This window comes from Rhipicephalus microplus, chromosome 3 (assembly GCF_043290135.1).
Source record: "Rhipicephalus microplus isolate Deutch F79 chromosome 3, USDA_Rmic, whole genome shotgun sequence".
NCBI classification, from domain to species: Eukaryota; Metazoa; Arthropoda; class Arachnida; order Ixodida; family Ixodidae; genus Rhipicephalus; species Rhipicephalus microplus.
This window is the reverse complement of record NC_134702.1, coordinates 12820063-12839633: the sequence shown is the minus strand read 5'-3', so window position 1 is coordinate 12839633 and position 19571 is coordinate 12820063. Positions and strand designations below refer to the sequence as shown.

At 50.0% G+C, this 19571-nt stretch overlaps 1 protein-coding gene and 1 long non-coding RNA gene across 5 annotated transcripts in view; one reads left to right on the top strand and one right to left on the bottom strand.

The window, feature by feature from the left end:
- Hmgcr (HMG coenzyme A reductase) overlaps positions 1-19571 on the bottom strand; it is an 81947-nt gene that overhangs the window by 27416 nt on the left and 34960 nt on the right. For 2 of the 4 annotated variants that reach the window (XM_037433246.2, XM_075888900.1), the window contains exon 2: positions 376-565. In XM_037433246.2, coding sequence (XP_037289143.2) covers positions 376-540 — 165 coding nt within the window. In that variant the 5' untranslated portion in view covers positions 541-565. Of the gene's footprint in view, positions 1-375; positions 566-3452; positions 3607-7926; positions 8095-19571 lie in introns of those variants that run through there. The other 2 variants (XM_037433252.2, XM_075888899.1) reach the window with 2 other exon arrangements.
- Positions 3997-18737, top strand: LOC142803596 (uncharacterized). The gene is made up of 2 exons (XR_012894186.1): positions 3997-4180; positions 17831-18737. It is a non-coding gene; the product is annotated as an uncharacterized LOC142803596 (long non-coding RNA).

Genomic DNA, 19571 nt, shown 5'->3' with positions numbered 1-19571 from the left:
AATACCGGTTCTTGCAATATCAGGAAGGTCACTGTTGCTGTATTTCACTGCCACTGCCTCTCACAGAGGAGGGGCTGATGCAAGGGAGAGGGACGAGTGGTTCTAGGTTCGCTTCTCAAGACGATAGCTATAGCGCGAGAACAAAACGACGACACAGAGACAAGAAGGACACGAGCTCGTGTCCTTCGTGTCCTTGTTGTCTCTGTGTCGTCGTTTTGTCTCGTGTCCTTCTTGTCTCTGTGTCGTCGTTTTGTTCTCGCGCTATAACTGTCGTCATGCTATACCAACTAGCCCAAGCTGCCTCGCTTCTCAAGCTGCGGATGAACCCTGTTGCCGACTACAGAGTTCTTAATCTACTGTACGGGGGCCACTGACCTCCTTCATCTGGCACTGTGGCGACCACCCGCACAGCCGGCTGCCAGCCAGGAAGGCCGAGCCCATGGAGAGCAGGCAGATGGTGAGGGTGAGGAAGCCCACGATCACTTCCCACGGGTGTGACGCGCACAGGCGCCCGTGCGCGTAGAACAGCCGCGCCAGCATCGCCCCCGGGCTGCAGCGCTGGGCCCTGTTGGAGAGGGAAGAGACAGGCGCACATGTAATGCGCACGTTGGCTTGTATACACTCAGTGAAGTATAACGCACGCTTCAGGAACATACGAGAAGTCTGAATACAGAGTGGCAGACAGCCGAATCCAGGTCGGCTTGCAGAGGAGACGGTGACAAGTACAAAGTCGTGATTGAGTCACTCATCAGACAATGAATAAATAAATTGGTAAAATGAACTTTCCAAAGAACAACTCTACGGCCTTAGTGCTGGCGCGACCACCGAGTAGAAATAACAGGGAAAAATTAGGCGGACAGCGTCTACAGAAGAAAGCTCAGTCGAATAAAAAAGCGGGAAATATAGTAACGAAAGTTAAGAAGTATTAGGCGTAGTGCATTGGAAAACGCAATAAATATTGGACGATAACATCAAAGACAGAATCACGATAATAGGTTGACCTTCAGCACACAAGACCGCCAGGAGACAACGTCTGTATCCTTAAACGAACGCTTGTTATGGATCCGTGAAGCAATAACAGAAAGGGGGGGGGGGGAATCTGTTCAGAAAAGGGAACTGCTATTCCCGCTTTACAGAAAAAACGAGCGCCTTTGTGCATTGGGGGAAGAACGTGGGCAACACAAAAGTGAACGACGAAATCGCGCTCTCTGCGACCGTTACGAAACATCCAGCCTTAAAATAAGAATATTATAAAAAAAAACGGGCGAGAAGAGGGAGCCGGTAGGAGGGAATAAATTACGCTTATCTCTACGAAACACTGCCATCGCTGCTGAGCAGGCATAATTAATCGCGTGCCATTGTTTTGGTCCCACGGAGGAGCTGAGGCAACCCTTTTCCGCTACTCGAACAGGAAGATCGCCGCGGTGACATCAACAGAATGGCCCTCACTGCCGTTCCCACAGGCTCAATCGAGGAAGAATGGACGATATCGAAAGCGTTTCCGCCCCCTGCCGTAAATAACAAACTGACCGGAGAACGCTGTCCTAAGCAGCTGGCGTAAGGCGCGACTTTTTCCACCTCTTGCAAGTATACGGCATACAAAAGCATTGCCCGCGCCTGACCCCTGTGTTTCACTGCTTGCCCGTACCAATAATTAAAAAAAATAAGCGAGTTAATAGGCGTAGCTTCATCCATTGTGATGTCGCATTACCTAAACAAAAGAGGCAACTCTTCTGATATTGGAGAGAGTCCTGCAACAAAATCTTCCGACCCGAAAGAGCGTCGCGTGGGAGTTGTGGACACTGAGACTTCGCCAATAAAGCCGTATACAAACAGTGTGCGACGTGCAAACAGGCACAGACGGACAGGCGTACATTACACGGCGGAAGTGTGCAATCAGGGAGGCACAGAAAAAAGTTACAGCTTCACCTTTAAGAGTTGAACGCGGTAGGGGTATCATCATAGCCCATACTTCAACCTTTTAGTGCATACTCGTTATTGCATGATGCGACTCGAGAAGTTTAAATCATGGATTAATACAATGTAATCGATAAAGTTGAAAGTGGCTTGTATCAGTGAAGATTTCGCATATGCTGCATAAAAAAATAAGTCCATCGTCGTAGGCAAAAACTTCAAAAGTTTATTTGTACATGGTTAATTTCAGCAGCGTCACACATGCCTCTATCGAAATGCAGCTGGCAGAGCTTCCTCGGCAATGACTGGGATCGATGCTAAGAAAGGCGCTGGGGTAGAACATTTTCGACCTAAAAGATGTTGACATAAACAAAATAATAATGCGTAGACAGGATAACCACTGGTCATTAAGGGTAACTGACTGCATTCCTAGAAAAGATAAGCGCGAAAGGGGGAGACAGAAGGATCGGTATAGGTAGATGAGATTAAGTTTGCGGGTACAACGTAGAAGCAGCAAGTGCAGGACAGAATTGGTTTGGGGGGGGGGGGGGGGAGGGGATCATTTGCCCTGGATAGGCCCCTCTCATCAACACGGTCTTGGCCTCTCCCACATGGGAGAGGCCTTTGCCCTGCTACAGTATATTCTAGTACACTATAGCTCTGCAGTGGGCATAATCAGGCAGATGACGATGAAGATTATCAATAATGCAGCATTACGAAATAAGAAAGTTGAGAAAAAAGGAAGACGCGAATAGAACACGAAAATTCGGAAACAGTTAGTAGTACGGGTTTTAAATTTGAACAGCGTTATAACACTATCCTGACCGTATACTGATCATCATCATCAGCGTACGCAGGGATTCCATTAGAGGGCGGGGCACAGCACGGAGGCACAGCTTCATCGAAGCCTGCCCACCCTATTTCCGTTGGTGTGGAGTCCAAAGGACATGTTTCATAATGAATGAAAAAAAACGAAAATGAAGCAATGGCATGTTTCTCACAATAACTTGCCTATGGTCCCTAGCTTTGCGGGAGTAAAGAGGGGAAGTAGACAGCTCTTAGAATGGTACATCAATGGCCTTCCTTCGGCCGCAAATATACTATCAAAAAACCAACATATCTGAGTAAACGTATTGATCAGACTTTGCGTACCCTGGGTGATGGCGATTTCAGGTGGTGTTGACAAAGGTACATCCTACTTATCACCAACCCCTTTGTTCTACGTGAACTGATCACCCCAGGTCACTAAGTCAAGCGAAGTTACACAATATACACTTAGTTCTAGAGCTTAGTCGCTCATCTAACGTAATCAGTAAGAGTCACCAATGCCAGATATAACGAAATTTTGCTAAAGCTCACGCGTTTACACGGTGTCGCTCGCACACGCTCACAATCGTTTAGCCTCACGAAATTGAGGTTCAAGTCTGGCCGTATAAGTGCCAAGCGATATATAACAGGCACAACCGTATAGAGTAAGCTCCGTAGAGTAATCGACCAAACGGTATCATACGGTATTCGGATTTGATACGTTGACTCACTCGGTCTCTGAGACGGTTTCCTTCACCGGGACACCCCCGGACACGGGGATGGCTTTGAGACAGAGTTGGCTCATCAAGTACGAGTTCGCCGACGTGTGGTCCCTGCTTCTCTCCTTCCTGGCGGCTGTTCTTTTTACGAGTCAAACCACTGAATTGAGTTGCTCCACGACGTTCCGGTAAACTTATACCGCGTCGTTCGAGTGCGCCGCAGCCAATCGCAGCAGTGCTCTTATTTTGGGCTACGATACAACACACGTGCGTATAACGGGGCAGCCACAACACTCGGGAGTGTCTCGCAGATAAAAAAAAAAGATGTGGTTCAACTTCAAACGCGGTTACACCTATATAAGGGCGTGCACGTATACACGCGGCCGCGACCCCGGTTGTTTACAAACACGTCCACGCCAGACCGTGGCACCGGGACAGATACGGTGTCGCTATCGCAGATCCCGACTAGTAGTAGCGTCTGGCGATATCGCAGCAAGCCCTCCCGCACTGTTTTGCAGCGCAGCAGTCTCGCAGGCGGCTGGCTGCATGACGCGCGTCACGTTCGCGCCGCCGACGCTACAAACAAGGGCCCGGCACTCGCCGATGTGTTGCCGGAAGGCACCGCTGTGGTCGGTCCCGAACAGTATGAAAGTGAATGAACACAGTGCGACATCGCCGGGCGGAGTCAGAAGTTTTCATGCAAGACGTGGCATGCGAAAAGGAACGAACTATATAGAAAGGTGAGGGTATACCATGTAGAATACATTTCCGGGGGCATCGGAGTGGTTTCACTGGCGACCCAAGCTTTATATACGTAAAGACGCTCGGCCGGTCACGTAGCACAGACAACATATAGTTGGAGCAACGGAATGATTACGAGGGAAAGGGAAAAGAAGCCGATGGCGACAGCTAGTTAGATGGAGCAGTGCAATTAAGAAGTTAGCGGAGATAAAATGGAAACACCTCACGCAAGGTCGCGTAAATTGGACACCAACGTAAGACTTCTTCGCACTGCCCTGGAATTTAAAAATAAAGACAATGATGATGATAAATGCACTTCGGGACTTTAACGATATGCACCTTGTTTGTGCTGTGCGGATGTGCGTGTTTTATACATCCCTTTCCCGGAACAACCAATCGGGCTCTCGTGAGAAATGGTTCCACACATGGGTGTCGAAACCAGGCACCCAACTGGTTAACTGTCTTGCAAATCACTATACGCATTATTATCTTTATGCACCACATAGTGAACCGAAACAGGTGGAACTTTTTGACAACACGCACATATAACGCAACTATAGTTCCTCATGGCATCGCAGACGTGTGGATATTTATTTCAGGCATCTCTGCAGTAATTTGGTTTAGTATTTTACAGCCATTGAACGTAAACACACACCCCTTTTTATTTGTAAGATAAAAAAAAAAGAAAGAGGAGACCATTTACTTGCTGAAATGACGCAGACCAGCATGCTTTTCGCGCACATCAATCACACGATGAGACAAAGTTTGCATCCCGCGCCGAAATTGTTAACGCTATATAGCCTAGCGCCAACAGCTTCCGTGCCAAAGGTGGAGCCGCGGAACCAGGTCCAACACGAAGTTTTATCCACCTGCTACTTGGCTCGATTCTGGAAGCACAGACCATCAGCCAGCGTTCACAGGCCCTCCATCGGAGCCTTCCCTACGTGCTCCAGGGTATCCGTGTTTTGGCCAGAATCGGGCGGCGTCCTTACGCGAGGAGGAACAGGTGGCTGCCCTGGTTTTTTTTCGCGCACACGTGATTCAGACGTGGCCGGAGGGGGGGGGGGGGTTGAAGGATGCTTAAGCGGCCAATTGCGCAAGGCGAACGAAGTCGACGAGCGCCCCCCCCCCCCCCCCCTCCCTCACAAGAGGGTGGTGCCACCGAAGCCTGCAGCCGAAGGGCCGCTCTCATGATGCTATTTTCGGGAGCCGGGAAGAAGAAGAAGAAGCAAAATGGGCGATTCCAAGGCGGTGTTTATGTGCGAAGGAGAGAGGGGGAGAACATGTACTGTCGATTTCCATGTTTACACGTGTCTCGAGAGCTCGCCGCCAACGGGGCGGAACGATCGCCGCGACCCCGACGCGTCGCGCGACTTCGGTCACCCGAAGCGGGCCACAAGTGTTTGCGGACGCAGTCGACGTAGCGGGCACCTTCGCCATGTGTTTGCTTGGCGGCCGCCGCGCTAGACGGGGAAGGGGGACACATTTTCCCCGGGGCAAGGTCGAGTTTTCTTCCACCTCTATCGCCGTCGGCCAGTCACCGCGAAGCCACGGAGACAGTGGGACACTCGGCGGGAGAAAGGGAGAAGTCTTTGGGACAGCGCTAGGAGTAGCGCTGCCGTCTTTGGAATGGTGGCAATACACGTCGAATAAATCGCAGCGAACCAGGGTGTAGGCGTGCCCTGGTGAGAAAATTAGCTCTAGTGACTAACAATAGTCGCACCATATAATTCCAGGTACAGCGGTGTAGTCGAACATAATCCCGTTGAAGCGTTCCGAGATCAAGCACATATACTTGCATAAAGAATCGAATGTCAACACAGTTTTACTATAGTACACGTAATAGTTCAGAATACAGAAAAAAGCATCTGCTTGGCGTAAAGCACACACTGTTGCGCGTAAGAGACGTAGACAAGAGCACACAGACACATGCAGTTTACGAGTAAATAGCAAACCAACAAGCCTAAGTTTATATCTTTGTAAAGCAGAATGAGCCACTGAAAGGCAGTCGCCGTCAAAAGCAGTATTGCGATGGTCTGCTATAGTAGACCATACTCAAGCCCGACGAAATCTCACGAATAAGTCCCAGCGATGCAGCGAAGTAGCTGTCCGCCGTGAATGTGCTTTCAATATGCTCCGCAGATATCCGACAAAAGCGGCAGTCTTTGCAATGACCGGCACGTGGTCAACTTGCATAGATTTTACGCAAACGGAAGGAAGTGAATCTTTCACGTTGCTTAAGACACGGCGTAAAGACGTGCATGTCACACAGTGCGCAAGGTCAGCCTCATATCAGTTTACTAAGATCATCGACAATCACAGGCCATAATCTGTCCTTCCTTTCTCGCCCAGTGTTGATTTGCGTGTCCATCATCCTGTGACCCCCTCATCAACATGTGAAAGTCACTGCTACAGGCAAACTTTCCGTCTTAAAACGAGCTGTGTTCGAAGACTAGTTTCCTTTAGAATGTTTGTCCAGAAGAATCGTAATCAAGATGGGTAGAATTAACTACAGATTGCGCTAACTTAAGCAAATTATTCTACGATATAAGTCCGGAGGGGGTAATTGCATTAGGATACGTTTTTCTTTCCGAAGTGCAGCTTCTCTGGATGGTTTACGACATACTAAACGCCACGACACTTTTTCTTTCACCGATGAGAGCAGATAACTTGTGAGTTGACTTAAGTCCTGTGATAGCTGCCGAATATTGAAAGCACATTTAAGGCTTTCTTATCTGAACACGAGTCTTTATCTAAATGTCTGAAATGGCCCTGAAAAAGCCGCAAGAAGGATCACTCGGGACAGCGACAAAGGGGCTTTCGCACTGCAGCGGTCACCCACTCCGCTGCCGCCGTCTCGACGTACAGGAAGACGCGGTAACAAACACCTATGCACGTCATCGACAGTTCCACGAAAATGCGAAGGTGACGTCATCACCGCTTTGCCACTCGCATGTACAGCTAATCCTTGTCGCCAGCAGATATCGTAAGCCTACGGTCCCGAAGCAGGTGAACTGAGAGCCCGATGTGGTGCTGTGAACCACACAGACCTTGCAACGTGCGCCACATCAACGCTAGCCATGTTAGCTCCCGTGTGGACCTGAAATTCTTCGATTCTTTGAACGGCTCGTGCGCTAAGAAGGGCGGTCGCGGGTTCTACATGGACACAAGAATGTGTCAGAGAGAACCAGTCGATGCAAATTAAGATTTTTTTTTCTTACACTAGCATACTTCGGCAAATCTTACGTTTCATGACGCGGGAAACTCCATCCACGGTTGCGAAGCGTCTTTTCAAAATAGCACGACGGATCCGCGCTCGTGGAGAAAGAGAAAGCAGTAGTAGTTCTGCAGGTGCGACCATCCATGCGTCACGGGCAGCCGAATAGGCGGTATACAAAGAACGAACCTACAAGGCCCATCCCAGCGGCGATAGCAGGTCATCGAGTACAAAACTACCACGGCAGGCACACGTACGGGAAACAGCGATCGTGCAGGAAAATTCTGGTCCGCCACTGACATGCAGACAAGCGAAACACGGCAACCGACGCACACGGTGCGGCCGGTAGGATTCGTCGCGCTGTCCTCCGGGACGCGGCCCCGGCGCGAGGACGCGGGTTCGGCCGAAGACCGAGAGGCGCCGAACACGTTTGCCTCACGGCGTGCCGTTCGGCGGGGGAGGCGGGTTTCACAGGCATCAGCAAAGAGAGAGGTCGCGACGAGAAAGTAACCCGCAGCAGCAGCGTACCTGGAGCAGTGTCGTAGAGCGCGGCTCAGGGCGGCCCGGGCGGCTTCTTCGAGCTTGCGAACGACGGCGTCGCTGCGGCGCGGCGGCGCGTCGCCCATGGTGCTGCGGCAGCTCGCGCTACGCGGCGGGGGGGTCAGCCGAGCCTCATGGCGCTCGGACGGCGAGGAAACTGGTCGCCGCGGAAGGAAGGCCGCCGCTTTCGCCTCGAGAGAAAAGGGGGCCCCTTCCGCGTGCGCACGCCGACGAGGGAAGAGGGCCTGTCGCGGAAGCAGTCCCCCCCTCTAAACAGTGGCGCGCGTGTGAACGACCCCGTTTCCCGGTCGGCCGCCGATCTAGGCCACGGCGCGGCGGCCCTGACATTGGCCCGAGGGTCTCTGGGTCAGCCCGCCTTCCTGCACGATGGCCGCCGCCGCTCCTTTTGGCTCCCTCCTCCAGTCACGCGACTTCGCCCACTCAGCTGTGACGTGAGAACACCGTCCGCTCGCTCTCCCTTGCACCTGAGTGGGGGATGGACAGTGGTGCCGTTCCCCCCACTCATAGTTCCTGCCAGGACCGGCGGAAAGGACTTGCACCGCGGCAACAGTTTCTCCCGTATCGTGCTCGCCAGTGATTCGCGACCCGCCCGGAGACAGCGTCGCGTGAGGGCAATGGAAGAAGGCGTGACCAAAGCCAGCGCTGGATGAGCACAGATGGACGGGAGATGCGGCGGAGTCAGCCTCGAGACGAAACGGTGAAGACACCGGACCAGCCTCCGTACACCTGAGAGACCAGCGCGAACGCCGTCGTTGCATCTTTGTCTCACTCCATTTACTGCACCAGAAGGTGTCCCCGAGTTTGATGCGAAGCAGGGTGGGCGCCAACGCCCAGGCATTATTGTCCCCCACCGAGCGCACTGCCATCTCGCGCGCACTCCGAGGGCAACGGACGGGGTTTCCCTCACGCTCACTGCGCTCGCTGAGACGAGGAAGCGAGCGCGCCAGCTGCTCCAGTTCGTGAGGCTGAAGATCCTGGTGTCGGCGGCACACAATGGTTCGCATATAGTGCAACTGCATGGCCGCATTGTGCGTGCGTCTGCGCGCATCCACCCAGATCTCGCTCGCATCCCGCCGAACAGGTTTGCCTCCCTCCGTCCGAAGAGCGAGGACGTTCGGCTAAGCGCGCACGCAGCAGCCCGCACGTTGCACAATCACCGCGCTCGCTGGTGGCAATGCCCGCTACGAACTGATGTGGAACACAATGCGTATAAGTCTAGTATCGCTGTCATGTAACGGACGTTCGAGAAACACAGCGACCTGCATAAGATAACGCTAATGTGGAGAGTTTTATAGACTTTAGGTCGGCTACACAGCCAAACACAATTGAAGAGATATTCTAATAAAATGTCTCGCTGTGTGAGTTAATTCGCGGTCGCAAAATAAAAGCAGAGCGCGAAAGAAGCCAGACGGTATTCTTGTCTCTTTTCTCCAGTGTTTTGTGGCTCGTCCTTTTTTGAAGGCGCTAGTGAGATGAAGGTAGATAAACCTTAATTCCCACCTTAAGAAAAATGAAACAGTATATTGAGAAACCGAATGGAACATACCTGGAACATATTTGAAACAGCTATCGTAAGCAAGCACCACCGGTCATCAAACGTCCCCAACGACTTCTCCGGAAAGCTGCACTGGTTTTCAAACTGGCAGCGCGGCGATGCTGTGATTTACTACACGCATACTGACCATAGAGTACATGAATTATTGTTCAGTGCACGCGCTTCTTTACACAGCGGCGAGGTGAGTCGTCGAATGACAGAGCCTATGCGAAATCAGCCCCAAGTCTATCTCTATCGAAACATCACAACCTTCCCGACCATGCATTCGACAAACTATCAGTAACAGTCTTAGAAACGGGATTTAAATCAAACCGAGAACGTGAACAACGTGAGTCATACCTCATACACCAATTTAACACTCTTGATAGATGAATAAATGAGAATCCGGGTACACTTGCAGCAATTAAGGCATTAGAAAACAATAAATAACAGAGTTCCCAGCAATGCAGATGCGACGGGCACTGGACAACTGAAAATACTTCCAATTGTATCTACTCTTCCTAAGTACAGCTGTCGTCTGTTTCTGTTTCTACCTTACTATCCACTCAATTGTGCCAAGCATGACATGCCCAACAGCAACCCTGTGCACAATCGGGAGGCCCCTACTGCATGCATAATCCAGAAGCGGGCCAGAATTGACATTGCACCCGCTTGCCAGCCTCTCCGGCAACACGCGGCACCCCTCTTTCAACAACGAGATGCGCGCGCGAGTGGTTCTTAAGATAGAGAAAGGAAGAGAAAAGTGAGCCCCGTTATTGTCTGCTTCAGGAGCGACACCGCCACAGAGCTCACAAGGGATGGGGGTGAGAAGGGATAAAAGGGTGGAAGTAAAGGTATAGAAAAGAGGAAGAAGAAGCAACAACAAACTGAGGGGATAGGAGAGACAGGAAAGATGGAAGAACGGTCACTGGAGTCCGAGGACGGGGTAAACTTGCGAGAGATGTTGTCGGCGTCTGTAGATGGCGTAGAGCAGGTCCAGTAGGTCAGAGCTGCGCTGTCACCGAAGACCGTCGGCGACAGGAGGTGACGTAGGGCCAGCCTAGTCGGCCAGAGCTACGATGACGCCGAAGGTCGCGAGCGCGCGGGCGCACAACCGGTCGGCACGAAATCCAGGGAGCGTCTCCAACGAGATGTCCACGAGGCGCTGAGTAGTTGAAGGCTTAAAATTCTTAAAAAAGCTCTTTTCCCCCACACCGAACCGCCAGAGCCATGCAGCGCCGTCTGGTCGGGAACAATACGTTAGTGGAAGGAAGGATACGCAAACCACGGACATCCTAAAGGTGAACGTCAGAAAAAAAAATTAAAAAACAAGAAAGGAAGAGGGAAGGGAAAAAAAAGAAGGGGATGGAAGGGGGCAGCCGGGAGTCCACCTCATGTTTTCATTGCATCTTTTCTCCCTTTCCTTCTCTCCCTCTCTCTTATTTTATGACGTTGATTCTATCATGCCTATTCATATCTACCAGACAAGTATATGGTTCCGTAAAACTCACCAATGCACTCGGGATCGAGATCAAGGACGCGGCGTCACGTCACCGGAAGAGCAGTCCACGAGGCCAATAAGTTGCGCCCTCTGTACTCTGGGAGGAAGTTCAAGTGCTGAGCAAACCTCCGTACCATTCACATTCCTTGTTTATTCGTCCTCGACATCTACAGACCCCGTTCGAAGTTTAGCCATTGCCGATCCTCTGGCACCCATGTACAGAAAATTGCTGCGTAAGCGTCCCACCGTTCGCAGGAACCAAACCCCCCGAAACTGTGGAACGATAGTCTCATCGACGCGATGTACACATCTACATCGATATGAGGTCCACGCACACTGAAGCGGGCCCGCGAGACGTAATATAAATTCGGCGAAACACGCAAAGCGAGTTCCCTTCGTCCTTTGAGTGTGGCATCGATGTGACGTCGCGCAATTATAGCCACTCCGATGTCGCTGGCGAGACGTCAAACGTCCGCCCTCAACGCTTTCCATGAGTAGATTGCACGGGACATGCTGCCTGAACACCGTTAAGGTCCGTGGAGGCCTGCGAAGTGCGTCGGCAACACTTCCTGCAAAACAGGCTCTTATGGGCAGTATATATAATACACATCTATACGACACGAGTTACAGCGGCCCCGCCACGGTTTTATGCGACTTCCGCGAGAGGTCTGCCCGTCTATAGCTGGCTTGTCTATAAGCGCGTCTTTATTTGAGAGGTCACCGGAGAAATAGCGGGAAGGTGGCCGCTGCAGCGCGGATGCGATTGCCTGCCCTCGACGAAACGCCCAACCCCAAGTACTCTCATATTCATCTGAAACCACGTGGCGTGGTACATCGTTACGCTGCGCTCAAACGTGGCGATGATGATTGAAGCGTATAGAGGAGGGTAGACGAGACGAGACCGATGGCGGGTTTGCGTGTTCCGTCAAGACTTCGAGGGGCGAACGGACGCGCGGCAAAAGAGGCGCCGCGTTTTTCCTGCCGCAAGCGGTATATACACGTATACGGGGCCACCGGGTTATGCAAAAAGAGGGGTTCGGCAATACATTACCTGGCGCGCTGCGCCCGCTCGCAGGACCGGAAGAGGGCCGAGCCGGACGAAGGGCGGTCGTCGGTCCCGAGGTGATCTGTCCAGCGCAGTGTGCGTAAGAGCTCGCTATCGACGACTTGTTCCGGTGGTCGAAAAAGACCACTTCCGCCCCGCAGGAAACAGGTCCGCGGGGCGAAAGTGGGCCGTCCTGGTCGTCAGCGCCACGACCGCCTTCCGTTGTCCCCGAACCTCGGCGACGACAAGACCGTGGCATCGCGCAGAAAATAACGCGTACGCCCGACGCTTCTGGCTACATGCACACGGCTGCTGCCGATACAGCCTTCGTTAAGCACTTCCAGAACATTTCAGATGTAGTCCCACAAACGCCTGCCATGAAATCCCTCGGGACTGCAGGATGAGACACTGCCCCCCAGATTACATACGGGACTGCAGGGTGAGACACTGCCCCCCAGATTACATACGGGACTGCAGGGTGAGACACTGCCCCCCAGATTACATAACATGCCCGCATTTTTAATTGTTTGTAAAATTAGCTCACACGTTACAAAAATTGCTCATTTCGCATGCATGACGAGTTACGCGGAAGTCGTTTAAGCTTTGTGGCGGAAAAGCGTTTTAAAAGGCAAAACAAGGCAGAAATGAAACATGTGAACGCACGAGACACAGCGATCTGCCCTGTGCGTTCAATGTCCCGTGTTCGCGTTGTGCTGCCACAATGCTCATAAACCAACCAGCCCATCTGCAAAAGAGCCCTTTAAGCCTGTTGCCGTCCACTGACTTAATTGATATATACCGTTTAACGCAACATATATCACGAAAGACACTTAAGGAGGGCGTTCCCGTTAGCATGAAAATGTATCAGAGAGGTACGGTTATAACCTCAGGGCGTTTTCAAATTTCCGAATTCTTTTACTTCACCAGGTTTTCCCTGACTGGATAAGCCCGCCCGGTAAAACTAAAGAGCGCAACATACGATATGCCCTGTGTGCTTGCTCTTCCGTATTTTGCGCTTGATTTGATTTGATTGATATGTGGGGTTCAACGTCCCAAAAAAACCATATGATTATGAGAGCCGCCGTAGTGGAGGGCTCCGGAAAGTTCGACTATACCTGGGGATCTTTAACGTGCACCCAAATCTGAGCACACGGGCCTACAGCATTTCCGCATCCACCGGAAATGCAGCCGCAGCAGCCGGGATTCGATCCCACGACCTGCGGGTCAGCAGCCGAGTACCTTAGCCACTATAGACCACCACGGCGGGGCCGTATTTTGCGCTCCTCTGCCCTGGTGTCAACGAACCGACCTGCAGCCCAGCCCCTTGTGACTAAGTAACCGAGAAATGAGCCCTCGAGTGATAAAAAGTAAATAAATATACGAAGGGCTCTTGTGTAAACGAAGTGCATAACTGAGGACGTCTATCTGTGCATCGCCACTTCACGGGGACATTGTTTGTAGCGAACAGAAATATCTTAAAAGAAGAGCTCTTTCAACACATTAAAATCTATATTTTTCACATGTTAAGCTTATGAGATCAGTACTCAATCCACAGTATAGGTCTAAGCGACAAGTTCGAGCTATAACCTTTCTGTATCATTTATTTAGCTTGTCGGAATGATATCTCGGTCTAAACAGCTAAAAAGTTAATTGTTGTTTTAACACAAAACAACTGCTTAACACAAATTGCTGAGAGCAGCATTCTCACTCAGGTGTCGTAAACATATTAATTTAATTTTGTTTTCCTTCGTGGCAGTCATGGTATATACATTCATTTTGATCAACTACACAGTGAATATTTGATTCAAAAACAGTGTACGGTGTTGCACTTATTGCATTTTACAGCACCCAGCTATCCGATAATATTTACTTTTTGCTAAACGGATTTTTCCCTGCTGCTTTTAGAAAGAATAGACAGTTATACAACCAGTTGAAGTTCAAGGGAAATTGTAGCATATTTAGAAGAAACTACCCAGATCTATTTAGTTTCGTCGGGTTTGGGCATAAACTACAGCAACATATCTCCACACGCCCCCTTCTGAAAGCATTTCTCGCCAAACCAGAACTAATTTAAGCCGAGTTAATGGAACGATTAATACCATTAAGTCCTAATTTACCGACATGAAAGCGCCATGCTTTGGAATTGAGATATGCTGTGTGATCTGTAGAAGCAACAGAACTGTCCTCTTTTCTACGCTTTTACATAGCTGTTTCCGGGTTTGTGCGCTCAAAAGCCTGTCTCGCAAGTCAACGTTCATCTCATTCATTCATTCTGCTAAGCTTTTTACCGTAGCTAGAGAAAAAATGAACGACTTTATAAGCTGTGATCAAAGATAAATACTGTTTTTTTTTAGAGGGTAGCACAGACTGCCTTCAGTCAGTTTTCATGACCCACGGAGCCAGGCTTTTTCCACGACAGTTCCCCGCCATTCCCAGACACGCACAAAGTATACCTGACTACTCGGCACCCCGAACATTCTTAGCGCACATGAAGATGGTTCTTCCTGAACAGAAAGGCTGGTTTCTTTACAAGTTCGCGACGTATCGATCGGTAATCCACACCACTCTTGAAAAGCAATCTCGGTGCCACCTGACACTGGCTTGGCGGCCTCGTGCGCAAAGTTCTCATAAATAGTCTCACAAGCTGTACACACCATCTGCAAGATTTACAAAGTACTGCCATGTGTAGAAAAAAAAAAAACGCGTCGTCCAAGAGATATGAAGCAAGACAACAGGGAGCGCTCGAAGACCAACGACAAACGGTTCTTCGCCAAAGCATTTTCAAGTGCACGAAATTTAACATTCATTCGGTGAAGGCACAGGTATACTGCGACGGTACTCGTCAGCGCCAGCCAATAAAGCAAAAATGCGCCGTCTTGCCAAATGCCTAATCCCTGCTGAATGTATATATTAACTCAGTTGCGTACGGAGACGCTGTTGCAGGCGCTTTGTCCCGCTGTATAAAAGACATATATAGCGTCTACAAGGCCAACCGCATCGAGCGTACGCATTGTTGAACACGTACAGCCTACGGGATGTAGCGAATGCTGTGAAAGCGCTATTTTATTCGGCTAACTAACAGCTCCCATCAAGCAACTTTGTGAGGAGCTGAAACAATGTCAACTTCGATAAGAAGCGAAAAAAACCCGTTCGTTTGTCGACAGTGAACGTCTATATATAGCTGACTTCTTTCGTGTTTTCTGAGAGCACAGTTGCTTTGCGAAAAAAAAAAGAAAATGAAGAAACGGAAATAAAAACAAAAAAAAACAAAGGATCAATGAAAGAAATTTGTTGATATGTGAGGTTTAACGTCCAAAACCACCATATGATTATAAGCGGTAGATTTAAGGCAAGTCACAAACCTACGCTTTGCCCAAACTCGCTTAACTATACAAACGATAACTGCAAATTATAAGGCTTGGCTAACACATTTTAAAGACACAGTCTATGGTAATGTGAAAAAAGTACCGTCTCCACAGATGAAGCTGTTGCGCAATGCATGACAGCGCGGCGGCTTCGAGCTTCCAAGCTCCACCTATAAAATGAACTATGGGCCACCTATGCCATCCAGCAAACCCGGTATAGATAGCGAAAAAAAAGTTTTTTTTTGGAGCTTTTCAAGGGCGGCTTAGGTTCTGGCTACAAATTCGTCAGTCTTCAATAAAATTTTTGCCATCACCAACAATGCCCCGCCGCGGTGGTCTAGTGGCTAAGGTACTCGGCTGCTGACCCGCAGGTCGCGGGTTCAAATCCCAGCTGCGGTGGCTGCATTTCCAATGGAGGCGGAAATGTTTTAGGCCCGTGTGCTCAGATTTGGCTGCACGTTAAAGAACCCCAGGTGGTCAAAATTTCCGGAGCCCTCCACTACGGCGTCTCTCAGAATCCCAGAATGGTGGTTTTGGGACGTTAAACCCCACATATCAATCATCATCACCAACAATATACGTATCATTTTTCCCGCGACAGTACTGCTATAATAATAATTATTAATTTCTGAGGTTTCACGTACCGAACCACGATACGATTATGATCTGGACTCATCACGCTACCGGAGTCAAGATGCACTTTCGTCTACCTGTAGTCCTGTACGCCTAAATCCAAGCTAATGTGTTATACCAGCGTTACACGGGCACCTTTGATTGCGATCAGGCCATATCGGAATCAAGACGATCGCGTTCTGCGCATCGCGATCTGGCTTCGTGCTCGCGATTTGGCTGACGTCTACGCCAAACTCTATCCGGATTAGCCTGTACTGTGTAACAGCGAAAAACGTTATCACGATCCACATTGGTCCTGATCGCTATCGAAAATGCCTGTGTGACACCTCCCCAAATTAAACGCAGCCATTATGGCCACGAATCAAACTCGTTGCTTCGAGCTCAGCAACTCGGCACCCTATATATGTGTGTAAGATACCGCAGCGGATAGCGTGCACTGTGACGATTACAATTGAGGAGCTTTCTAGCTTCGCAGGCTAGAGCTCTCCAGCAGCTCGAGCACCGGGACTGGAAGGGCCTAAACATTTTGCATTTCCTACTCGCGGTTTCACTGAGCATATCTACAATGTAACTGGCGAAGAAGAACTGGGGCCGAGTTCACAAAGCTTCTCTTTCGTGCGTGCGTCTTCCCGTTGGTCAGACAACTTCGCCACTGAAATTTCTTCTACGAAAATTTTCACCGTAAAACGTTTTGAGGATGCGGGCCCCGATTAACGTGCCTGACCCATCTCTCCACGTGCGAAAAGGTCACTCGAATTTCGTGTTAAAGGCACACTGCAACCCTTCTTTAGCACGGTCATAAAGCGCTGCCGATCGGGTAGTCGAGAACACGTGCGCCATAAGGTCCCAGGATGAAACCTTAGTGCGCCAAACATTATAGCACCGCACTCGGCCCGGTATTCACAATTACTTTTCAAAGTCAGCTATAAACCACTTCCTCCTCTGTCGAAAATGACGCCATAAACCCTAATTAGGGCGCCATCAAACCAAGGTTCATCCATGGCCACTGGCCAATGGAAGCATGGCGAGCTGCGTAGTTACAGCGGCGGCCACGAGATGCCGCCACATACACGAGTGCTCGCTCGCAATCACACTGAAAGTAAGCCACGCGTTCGACGAAAAAAAAAAAAAGTGCTCAAGATGACGACGCACGCCAATAAACGGACGTAGCTTCTTGCCCCATTGCCATCCCCAATTCTGCGTAGCTTTCAGCGCGCTCGCTGGTACGAAAGGAGAGATAAAGTGCTTAAACCGAGCAGCAAATCTCTTTCACTCCGCTTGTACTTGACGGATTCTAAAAAAAAAATTGGCTGTTCATTCACGAATCAATAAGCTATTTGAATGAATTCGTTCGATGATTACTTGGAAACGTGTTGCAGAGCCCTTTTAAGGTATCACGCACTTTTTCGATTGGAGAAAGTTCCACAGGTGACTAAACGACTTCGACCTCATACTTTAGCGATACTCCTAGTTCAAGAATATTCCCACAATTTAACTGTAAACAGCAAGTAACGAATTCCAACTTCGACTGTATTTCAATGGAGTACAACAATTTAAAAAAGATAAGTACCCCTGACAATATTAAACGGGTTGGTACGGATGCAGGGATTTAGAACGGCGCAACAAAGACGAATAGGCAAATGATCAGCAATGGTGTTCGTGCGATCATTTGTCTTTGCGCCGTTTTAAATCTATGAATGACACATTACTGTTCTTTCTATTAAATACAGACCAGCTAAACGGACGCCACTCTATTGAATTACATACTCTCACAACTACCTCGTTTCTCACAGTTCCATGACCTATAGGATTCCACAACCACCATCATCATCATGAGGAAGTGGGCGTACTGGAGGTCACAGACAAGAACACGGCCGGGGAGAGAAACACTTGCCTGGTTCGTAGTTTGCGGAGGAAGTCCGTCAGCCCGGAGAACATCGACAGCGGTAATCGCACAACCATGGCCACAGACTCGCGTGCGGGAGAACTCGACAGGGAGTCCGTCGGCGGCGTCGACCAGCGCGCGTGTGTGACCGCACTGTCACCCTCTCCGCCACCACCGCCACTAGCGTTTGGAGACGCACGCAGAGACCGCGGCGCGTAGGCCCTCGGTGTCAATCTCGAGCAGGAACGAGGAAAGGCCGCAGTCCCCTTGAGGATCCCTCGAAAGGGACACGCAGGCCCCCATCACGGTGCAAACAAAGGCGCCGAAAAAAGAAAAAAAGAAAAACCCTTCCGGCAGTCTTGGCATCGTCTCTTACGCGCAGCGACGCGCTTTGCCCTTCCACGCCCGCGAACATTCACTTCGTCAAGGTCATGCTCCACGTGCGTGGCCACCACCAACACGAGGACCGACATTTTATTCGTATTTATTCGGCATAGTGAAATTATTGAGCGACAATGTTAAACTATTCAGGAGCGACCACGGCAATGTGAATGTCATTAGGCATACGGCACCACCGGATGGCCACGCGATGCACATGCGCTATACGAAGGCACAAGGAAATCTCGGGCCATTTCACGCTTGTTTCCCTCCGCCACTGATAAAACGAATCCGAGGCAGCAGCAATGAACTTCCGCCGATCGATCTTTAAACGGACTCTTAAGGATGGTTATTGAAATAACGGTCCAGAAACATCGTAGTGTTACTTTTGTGTCAAGGAAGGGCTTATTTTGAAATAAAATGGCGTTCTACTGCTCCGCATCGGGTTAGCGCTCTTCAAATTATCCGCCTCAACGGAACGTCCCACGACACTGTTGCCGTGCACAACGTTGCCCGGATTTGATGCGTGGCCGCCGACACTATAGTAGCAGCAGAGGGAAAGTAGCGGGAGCCACAGCAGCAAGAAGTGCCATTGATCAATTTCCTGTCGTTGACTCCGAGATGACAGACGTGTTTTGGTTTAACTGGGCCCCGCTAGATGGCACGACCTGTCCCCCAGTTTAAACAGGCGAAAATTCAATTTCTGAACCACTCGCGCCATTCCTGGTTCCCGGAGCTGCGGTTCTTTTTTCCGTGAATCAAACAACATTTTATAACGTCTCTTGAAGCACGGAAGGTTCTTTACTTAGTGCGGGTATATCGATGACTAGTTACTAATTGTAGCTGGTTTGGCTAACGTCATCGGCATCATTTTGCGCACGTCCTACTGTGGCGCATTTGTTCTTGTGCATTTACTTTGATTTCTAGGTTAGTAGGGCACTGCTGGTGATAATATTGTCGTTTTAGACGTCGTCGTACATTGAGCTTTCACTCTGACGTGAACTGTTATTTAACTTTAGTCTAGTTTCTATAAGGGCTTGCCCTGAACTGGAGAGGAGGAGAGATCTTAATAATAAAGAATGGCGAACGGGTTACTCGGTGACTTCTCTTCGTCAGGAAAGCCAAGACAAGCCAGGGACGAAGTTAAGCGCCCTTATGGAAATGTCTGCTTCGCCGAAGTTCATTGTTAAACTGTACTTCACGATACTTCGGGCCTCAGTGTTTGCTTGAACTGCTGCCATGTTTGAACAGTGCCACCAAAGCATGCCATA